The sequence below is a fragment of the Cololabis saira genome, chromosome 7 (assembly GCF_033807715.1).
Source record: "Cololabis saira isolate AMF1-May2022 chromosome 7, fColSai1.1, whole genome shotgun sequence".
Classification (NCBI taxonomy): domain Eukaryota; kingdom Metazoa; phylum Chordata; class Actinopteri; order Beloniformes; family Belonidae; genus Cololabis; species Cololabis saira.
Genome location: NC_084593.1, coordinates 21,344,835 through 21,354,631, shown reverse-complemented (window position 1 = coordinate 21,354,631; position 9,797 = coordinate 21,344,835). Strand labels below are relative to the sequence as shown.

The following is a 9,797-nucleotide window of genomic DNA, read 5'->3' as shown; positions in this document are numbered from 1 at the left end:
TGATGTGATGTGTGTGCTTTGTACCGTGCCAGGACAATGCAGGAATATTTTTTAAGGTGCACAAGCCTTTTCTTTATATATGTATATATCAGTATTGGTTAACGTTGGGTGAAGTCAGTAGTTTTACTCAGGACTGATAGTTTTTAGTGGACAATTTCCCAAAAAACTGATTTCGAGGTCTGGAATCCTACTGATACAGAAGGTCTTCACCATCTCCATCGTTCTCTCACTAAGAATTTTTAAAATAAATTCGCTTTGCAACATTGCCAGGTTTATTTATCCAATGCAAGCTGTTAATCAGTTGGACAGGACGTTCCACTAACTTCCTCGAGATCTGGAACGAGAGCCAGGGGCTGCAAGTGTTGATGTGAAGACGAGAACAAGCCACTGCAACTCTTCAGATGCTTCAGCCTCAGAATGTTACACAGGCCTCTCTGACACAGCCACAATCCTCTTACAAGTTTACTCCAGGAGCATATTCTGCTACGACATCAATGTGTGAACTAAATCTTCTCACTCAGGATACTGAATGAGTGTGAGACTTAATCCGGTTTCGAGGTAATGACGGAGAGAGAGAGGGTTCATTACTCATTACTGCTTCCAGCAGTGATGAGACTGACAATCGCATTCACACTTCAGAATATACTCAAACTGAGAATGATGTGGTGACGGCTGTGGTCTTGTCTTCATCTCTTGCATCTCAATAATGAGATGTAGAAATGTTCAGTGCGTCATTCAGGCCAGCACAGATGATGTGGATTTGATACATGATACTCTTTTTGTCAGAGCAAAAATAGCTTGAGTGTTGCATTCCTGAAATATGACATCTCCTCCTCCGACTGAACAAAAAGAAAGTGGTTGATTTAGAGTGTCTCATCGACTTATTTCATGCTGGCCTTTTTCACCTGGTTTGTGACCATGAATTATTGTTGTCCAGTTACAGATATATGCAGACAATGGTTGCATTTTGGCTCTCTCATGAGTTACGACATTCCAGGTCTCGACTGGTAATACCCGGACAAACCAGACTTAAAACTGAACTGAAAGTACAGACAAAGTTCAACATTGCAGCAGCGGATATATCATCGTTCGTGAGGGAGAACAGGGTGTCATTTACCGATAACATCATAGTAGTTATCCAGACATTTTTGGCATGCCATAAAAGGAAAAAAAAACACAGGTATGATCCATAAAATTTGAAACCACAACATTCCATTCAGGCACGTCAGATGAAGGAATATCGTACTGCATTTTGCCGTGTTTGTGACAGGTTTGGCTCACTACTCTGGTTAATAGATATTTGCTTCACTTTCACTGAAAACTGACACTGAAAGACCACAATAGAATAGTTCATCCTTAATTAAATCTAATATTATACTGTGAGGTGTGCAGAGCCAGGGGAGTTCAAGCACACGGATCAGCCAAAGAAAACAGAAAGACCCAAGCCAGGGTTTCTATTGAATGGTGTATTCGTGCATTCTTCATCAGGATACATGTCTTAAAGAGATGCATGTGCCTTAGAAAAAAGCTCAGTACGGTTATCATCTGCATGAATTAGTGTATTGTGCTTTTCCACTTTGATTTCCATTGGCACGATTGGAAACAGAAGAAATGGTTGCTGAATGCCAGTGGACACACAACATGTGAAAGAAATGAAGCATGTGATTTTGATTTGAGATGCATGAAACTAACGTAACACTGTCAGCTGCCACAGATTTGATCTGCATTAGGTGATTCATGGAGGAGGAGGTTTTCCCTTCGGGCATGACAGCAGTGTCTGACACATTATCTGGCCACTGCTTTCTCAGGATTGTGTAAACTGAAATCCCTTTTGAAGTTGAGCAAGCTGCTAAACGAGAGTCACTTGAAATTGTGCGAGTCTTAAGAACAACATTAAGTGGAGTGGTGTCTGACTGATACTGCCTACAACGCTGGTCTGAAGAGTTTCAGGCTGGCGGACACAAATAGAAGCAAAACTGAACAAATCTGCCAACACTTCTTCACATTAAATTAATCATAGTGAGAAGTTTTGCAGCAGGAGCCAGCCCGACTTTTAAAAGTTTCTCACATTACGTTCATATTGTGTGACACACATAAATTATGAGCGTTTGTTTGCCATTCCGTGACCTCTGTGCTCTTTTGGCCCTCAAAGATGTGCATCAGATCGTTAAAAAGATTCCTATCAACTTCCACACGCATGCATATGAAAACACTCCTGCTTACTTCCTTTCTTACGACAGGAAATCTAAAGGCACAAAAGAGATTGGGTGATGTGAGGAGGTGATGGGGGTGGAGGCCACACATATGTCACCACAACCACACCTTAAGTGCCACTTTTCACAACAGTGGCCTCATGTTGTTTTCTGCTAGAACAGGAAATGTTACTTTGTTCACGTACTCATTGTTGAAGTCTTCTCCACCAAAACCTTAATTTCATTAACTGCACACACTTGTTTTGGGGAGAAGACTTATCAGCGCCAGAGGAAGTGTTTATGTTTTTTACCCATCACAAGTCACAGCCAATATATTAGCTTATTTACAATCAAAACACACTCCTTTCCCTTTCAGCCCTCTCTTTGTCCCAGCCTGCTCATTGGCGTGTGAGGCAAAGGACACAAGGCGGATACTCCGCTGAGCCCTGAATGCTCTTTAGTTGTCACACTTTTCCCAAACGCCTTGCAGCTGCTCCTATTGTGGCCGTGAAGGGAGGGCTCCTTAGCTAGTCCTTTAAGCCTCCTGCTGTTGCTCCAGGCCTCGTATGGGCTCACGGACGGGGAGCGTGGCCCGAACAATGGCTGACACATGACATCATGCTTCTGATTTTGCTGAAATCCTCATGCATATATACAATAAGATTCCATCACATGGACCAAAATGGTGAAGGGAAGATACTTCTGAGATTGCATGTGTTCTTTTCAATCTTTGCAACCATTAAAATAAACTTAACCTTTACCCCCCAAATTGGCACGAAGTGACGTCCCCCCCAGTAGATAGAAGTAGTAGTAGAAAAAGGGGTTTTTACACATATCCGGTCTTCTTTTATTCTTTCGTCTGTGGTCACATGATCTCTCAGTAAAATGGTCAGTTGCTGCCCCATGTGTGTATGGCTGATTATGAACAGCCCATAATACTTTATATAGTTTAATAAGAAACTGTAGACTGATGATTGACTTATCGTTTAGATTTGTTTTGTGTGTGTGCTGGAATCGAATGCTTGTGCGTTTTTGGCCACTTATAAAACATGTCAGAGTTCATATATTTATAAATAAAAATATAACATTTCCAAATAAAGGAACATCATAAAAACAGTGTAAAAAACTCAAATGAGATTTATTCAGATGTATAAAAACCACATTTAAAAACAGACGTGTAAAAATAGAAATATATTACTTTAGTAAATAAATATGTCAGAATACAGTCAAAGAGGACATCTTGGCCCCATTTTAGTCGTTTTGGGGGTTCTGTCCATCTCGATGCTGCAGTACACAGTACAGAAACATGAGGTATTTCACGGTTGGTTTCCCCAACATGTCAGGATTGTCAGTGATGTTTTGAAAGGCAACAAAAAAAAAAGAAATTGGATTTGAATCTGCAACATATTCAGCTCTACAAGTGAACATGAAGATTTTTGCCACATCTGCCCTGAAGAAGGGGAATACATTCATTGATCATCACATGACTGAGTAACTTCCATCCCATGTTGGACATTAGGTTTAAACTGCTTTTTGACATGTGCAGAAAGCAGAAAGCACTTTCAGGAGGTGAAGCTAACAATAGTCCTCTCCTTTTTGTTTAAAATTATTGTGATTATCAAAAGCAAAAACAAAAACAAAACAATACTCTAGTCTCCCTTACAGGATTAACTCTCTTTCAGACATCTGCAAAGTCCTTCAAATTTAAAATTGTGAATACGTTTCACGTTAAGAAAATTGAACATCAATACTGCCTAATGGTAGATATCAAACCTCCCTTTGAAATGATCAGGCTGGCAGAGTCAAATGAACTGGCCCTTCCCAGTGGCATCCATTCTCTCTAGTGACACCAGCATCACTATAAATGCACATAAGGATTGTGACCAGGACCGTGTTTTGTGACGTTCTCTGTGCAGACAATCGTGAGTTCAAGTCCAAAAGAGTTTCTACTCCCCACACCTCCCTCAGCAGCTGGGAGAGGTGGTGATGGGACTGTGGAGGAAGGAGAGTTGACCGGCTGAGGCGTGTACAGGGATGGACACGGGGAAATTGAACACTGTGCTGCTGTTGCCGATAGCTGGGCTGCCTGCCTCGGCGGAGCAGGTGGACGAGGCCAGAACCTGGGACTCGAACTGGAGGAGTTGACCCATGAAGCTGAAGTTGGGAGAAATGATGCTGCGCCGCTGCTTGACAAACTCAAAAGCCTCGTCCAGCTTCACGCGATTGGTGCGCATGAGGTAAGCGAGGCAAATGGTGGCGGAGCGGGAGATGCCAGCTTGACAGTGCACAAACACACGGCCGCCTTTATTTCTCACAGAGTCTAGGAAGAGAGAGAAGAGAACGCCAAGTTAGAACAGTGTAAACATCTAGGAGGCAATTAAATATAGGTGTTTAAGACTGTGTATGTCACAGGAAACGAACACAAAAGTCTTTGAAACACTTTTAGTTTCTTTTGAAATGCACCCATTAGGACACAGGAACACAGTTAATAGCTGTGCAGGGTGTGAACCTGAGGGGGGCAATTCCCAAAGGAGGCACAGCCAACGAACAAAAGAGGGGAACAGACCCCCGCTGGGGGTATTGATCTGGGAGGAAGGCCGGCAGTGAGTGAAGAGAAATTGCCTTTTGTTCAGCCACAACAAAGAGTGGTATGGGGGGAGCCATTCAGGCGCAGCCAGTCTACCCACCACAAAACTAGTTTGGGGCTGCTGCCCCGCAATTCATTTAACAACAACACCACAAAAAAAGGGACGGGGGGGGGGGTCTTTCTACGCTTCAGGGGTGGCGATGATGTAACCACCATTGTGCCTGAGTGGGGCGGCTGCGCCAAGCCAGCTGGTCATTTTGGAGGGAACTTTTTAAAAATTTAAATCCAGGAGTCAGGGAGAATTAAGAGGGGGTTGGGTGTTTATGTTGCTTCCCATCAACGGATTCAGAGGTAACAGCTGTGACAGCCGCCCCGCACTTAGCAGTCGAGGGTGCGCAGTGGGTTTGGTGAATGTACTCACCAATAAACTCAATCGCCTCGTTGAACCAGGAGCTGATATCAGCTTTGTGGTTGTCCTCGACGGGGATGCTCTTGTAGAGGAAGGAGTCTTCAAAGTGGTTGGGGCAGTTGGCAGACACGTTGATAAGAGCGGTGATCCCCAGCATGTCCAGCATGTCTTTTCTGGATGCATGGTAAGCACTGCCGAGGTACAAGAATGGCAGGATCTCCACAGGACCCCCCTGGACAGAGACAAAAAACAGTCAACTCAGTAATTTCCAAAACAGTGCAAAAGGAAGTGACATAAAAAAGACAATTGTGTGCCTATTTTATGTGCAATATCTGTCAATCTGCCAGTCTACCTCACAACACTCCACCTGCTTTTCTGCACTGTATATACTGTTCATATCCTGTGTTTATACATATTTTATACGTATCTTTTTGTATTTTTAATATATTTTTTATTTCTGACTTTTCAGTCTTTTTACCCCTCCCCTACATGTGTGTGCTAAGTGTACTGCTGACAACAAAATAAGTTTCCCCACTGAGGGAGAAAATAAAGGATATCTTATCTTTTATAGAGCATCTCTGCCAATATAATAATGAAATAAAAAACATAACAAACCTGGTCATACAGAGGTGTATTGCAGGGACTGCAGTTTGAATCTGCACTGTCAGGATGTCTGGAGCTCAGTGGCAAACTGAGTCCTTGTGGAGGCGAGGGTTTAGTACACATGTCTGGATACTCTGAGGAAAATGCTTCAAATCCACCTGAAAAAAAGGAGAAGGACACACGTCAAGATAAGATTACAGGACGCAGCGACAACTACATTCAAACACGGGTGTCCTAAAGGCTGATTTATGGTTAATAAACCATAAATCAGGCTTAGAAGGTGACAACTGCTCATGCTGCTATTTTGGAGCTTTGTTTACTCCAGAGACCCAACTGCTATGGTGACAGCTGTAATCCGCAGTTGCTGCTTGCCCTCGACACAATGATCCAAGTGCTTTATTTCAACACGACTTTTCTTTTCCTCACCTCTAAGAATAAAAACAGTAACTCCACAGGGGGCGCGGCACAGGGCTGCCACAGCCAGCATCAGCGTGCCGTCCTTCTTGGCCTGGCCGAGGTCGGAGCTGCGCTCGTCCAGCAGCACCACGGACTGGTACTGCCCGGAGAGCAGCCGGCTCCTGGTGTCCTCGTTGGGGACGATGTGCTCCAGCCCCAGCCCGCCCCGGGCCCTCCTGCGGACGATGGTGCTGAAGCGCACGTTGGTGGCCCCCGCCACGTGGGACGCGTTGAAGGCCAGGAAGGAGCGGCAGTCCAGCAGCAGGCAGCCCGGGCCGGAGCCCTGCAGCTGGCCGCGGAGGGACGCGCAGTCGATGCTGGCCACCTCCATAATGACCATAGTAGAGCAGCTGCACACCAGGGACGACTCCAAATACATAAAGCTTCAACAAATATGTTCAAGATGTTCAAGTGGTTGGAACAGAAAAGGGCTTTATTCAAGCGTTATAAAGCAAATGTTCTTTGTTCCGGGTGGCTTTTTTATTCTAAGACGCAAAACGCTCACAATTGAAAAAAAAAAAGTTTTAAGGCTACTTTAAGTGGTCCTTTCTTCTTCGTTCGTGTATCCAATAGTTGTGGTCCTTTTTGTAAAATAATGAGGAAAAAAAGGAAAAAAAAAAAGTTTTAAATATGAAACTTTGACAAAAGTGAGTTCTGCCGGTGAGCGCGCTGGCTGCGTTTATATACGAGCCTGCTTGTGAATGAGAGGGGGCTGACGTCAGAGGACCGCCCCTCCTGGCCGCCTGCCAGCGCTGTGACGTCAGCCTGAGCGGAGCCGAGGCTCGTGCTCGTGACGGACATTTGAGGGACACGCGTACTGCACGTACGCGGGCACGGGCGCTCACTTTTCTCTCTGTTTTTGGATCAAATTTCACGTTTTTTTAAATTTCTTTTTTTAAACCAAATCTAGACATTAAGATATTATTAGAAAATTAAATCATACTACATATGAAGTAATGGAAAACATGGGCACTCCCTTATTACTATTACTTTCTTTTTAGCTGTCTTACTAATAATCATGATATTAGTTTCATACTTCTGGTCATATTTAGCTTCAAAATAGGTTACATTCCTGACATCAATGGTCCATTATTATGGAAACTAACATCTAACCGATAGATAGATAGATAGATATATAGATTTACCTGCAATCAAATATAAATGTAATAGCGGTAGGTGTATATTTCTAGGTTAGATAACAGTATTGCCATTTCTTTTTTAGCTGTCTTACTAATAATCATGATATTAATTTCATACTTCTGCTTAAGCTTCAAAATAGCCTACATACCTGATATCAATGGTCCATTATTATGGAAACTAACATCCAACCGAGTTAAAACATGCTATAGATAGATAGATAGATAGATAGATAGATAGATAGATAGATAGATAGATAGATAGATAGATAGATAGATAGATAGATAGATAGATAGATAGATAGATAGATAGATAGATAGATAGATAGATAGATGTACCTGCAATCAAATATAAATGAAATAGCGGTAGGTGTAGATTTCTGGGTTAGATAACAGTATTGCCATATAAAAATGGACATTTGATTGATTTGATTGAATTGTTTATTTCGAACACATAAGGGAAAAATATAAAATTTTAAAACAAATTCAAAACATACAGAAAAAAAGCAACAACAAAAAAACCGTAATACAAACAGGGAAGAAAAAAAACAGTGTCCGAAAAGGAGCAGGTAGAAGTAAAACTGATTTAACCCTGCCCCTTTGTTACCTCTATTATAAATTAAACATAAATATTAATAATAAATAGTTGCTAATTTACCTATTTAGCTACAGATTTTCCCATTGGTTGTGCCTTTGCACCTAACTAGCTAACAAACATTAAATCAAATTTTGTTCAATCAGGTCCCAGTTTTGGAAATAATGAATATGGTCAATTTTAATATTCAAGATAATTACAATATATTAAGATAATTACAATATACATGAGTTCATGTGTTTCAGTTACTGCAGTTACTACAAACAATGTAATATTTAACTGGCTAAGTTCAGACTCTTTGTATCTGGTATATGATTAATTTGCCTGGTTATTACTTTATTCATGATTAAAATAGGCAATATTTATTAATCTTCTGTTCCAATAAAGATTAAAAGTAATCAAAATGATTAAGTGCTTATCAAGTTACTATTATGATCTTTAATTTAAGGTGTAAATGGTCTATAAATGAGCAAATCTGGAAATGGCCAAATTTTCCATGATGTTAGTGTTTAATTAGATTCCCTATTTTGCCTCTTCAACTGAGAGTTGACAAATAAGATGATAATCAGTAAATATCTGCCATGGGTGCCATAAAAGTTTATACTTTGTTTTTATTAGTCAGTGGTACATAGTGTTCAATGCCCCGAGAGCAAAGGCTAACCATAAAAGTTAATCACTGTATAGAAATCTGAAGTCCAGTAAATTTCCACACGCTGAAAAGCAAAACACTGGTTTACCACGAAGACAACAGCAGATGGAGAGCTCTTGATCTGTTAGTTTTGTTTCATCTGTAACATAGCTGAAACAGATGGATGAAGTCCCCCCCCAACCCCCACCCTGAATAGCGCCACCGCCACCAAAATGAGACTCTTAATGAGAATCTTGGAAAAGAAAAAAAAAAGTAAACACAACTGGAGTCACTGTGGGAAACCCTTTTCATTTACATGTGTGGCTGCTGACTCAGACTGGACAGCACTGCTGACTCACATCTCTGAAGCGGGCAGCCCTTTATTGATTAACACCTTGTATCTGTTGACCAGACGGCGGTGTAAAAAGCCTTTGTGTCCTGAAACCAAAGACACCAAAGGGCACACCAAAGAAGTTTTGTTGTCAGACTAATGTTTACTAAGAGCTTATTCAAAGACGTAGTGTTGCAACATTGCACAAGTTTCTTCACACAGGACACATATTGAACAAAATTATTTTTTAAGTGCCTAATTTAAGCAAGCAAATACTTTATATAAAAGTACTTCTAAGAGTTTCAGACTGTGTTTCTTTTTTTTCCCACAAAGATCAAACCAAAATACACAATATAGGCGATGATGTCAGTCAACTCTTTACTGTAACCTGAGTAAATGTGGAATCCACACCCATGCTGTACTGACCTTATTTTTTTTCTTTTTTGTTTACTTTGACAAAAGGAAAACGTAATGTGTTATGAGAGAGAAGGAGAGGGGGGAGCTTAAAGGATAGAAACTTAACCAATCACAACAGAGTGTAAAAACTCTGAAACCAGTTTAACCTCACACTCCCTTGAGATGAGTCAACTTTAAAGCACATGCCATGAATGAAGCAAGAATGCTACACAATCTAGAGCGGGAAGAAGGTTGAATCTCCCGAAAACCAGTCTTTTGTTTATTCTCACAGCAATCAGATCTTTCTTTGTGTGATCAAGAGATGTATTTGTGGTTGGGGAAGATATTAGACACCCCAAAAAAGAGGTGAACAGGCACAACAAGAAGGAAAAAAATACAAATATAGTTGCTGTTGTGTATTTCAGTGAGTGAAAAAAATAACCTTTCTTTCACTTGCTGTTGCA

At 41.3% G+C, this 9,797-nt stretch overlaps 1 protein-coding gene across 1 annotated transcript; it reads right to left on the bottom strand.

Moving 5' to 3' along the window:
• Positions 1 to 3,311: 3,311 nt before the first annotated feature.
• dusp1 (dual specificity phosphatase 1) lies at positions 3,312 to 6,905 on the bottom strand. Its single transcript, XM_061725042.1, has 4 exons — positions 6,218 to 6,905; positions 5,804 to 5,949; positions 5,201 to 5,420; positions 3,312 to 4,512 (listed from the first exon to the last, which is right to left on the bottom strand). The coding sequence occupies exons 1-4, from the start codon at positions 6,624 to 6,626 to the stop codon at positions 4,157 to 4,159; spliced, it is 1,131 nt and encodes a 376-aa protein (XP_061581026.1). The 5' UTR covers positions 6,627 to 6,905; the 3' UTR covers positions 3,312 to 4,156.
• Positions 6,906 to 9,797: the final 2,892 nt, after the last annotated feature.

What these genes read in the sequence shown, in the direction of transcription:
- dusp1 (XM_061725042.1), bottom strand. Translation starts at nt 6,626, where the DNA reads ATGTATTTGGAGTCGTCCCTGGTGTGCAGCTGCTCTACTATGGTCATT. An exon ending in TACTGTTTTTATTCTTAGAG is followed by an intron (nt 5,950 to 6,217) that starts GTGAGGAAAAGA and finishes CCTTTTTTTCAG; the next exon opens with GTGGATTTGAAGCATTTTCC. An exon ending in CGAGGCGATTGAGTTTATTG is followed by an intron (nt 4,513 to 5,200) that starts GTGAGTACATTC and finishes CTCTCTTCCTAG; the next exon opens with ACTCTGTGAGAAATAAAGGC.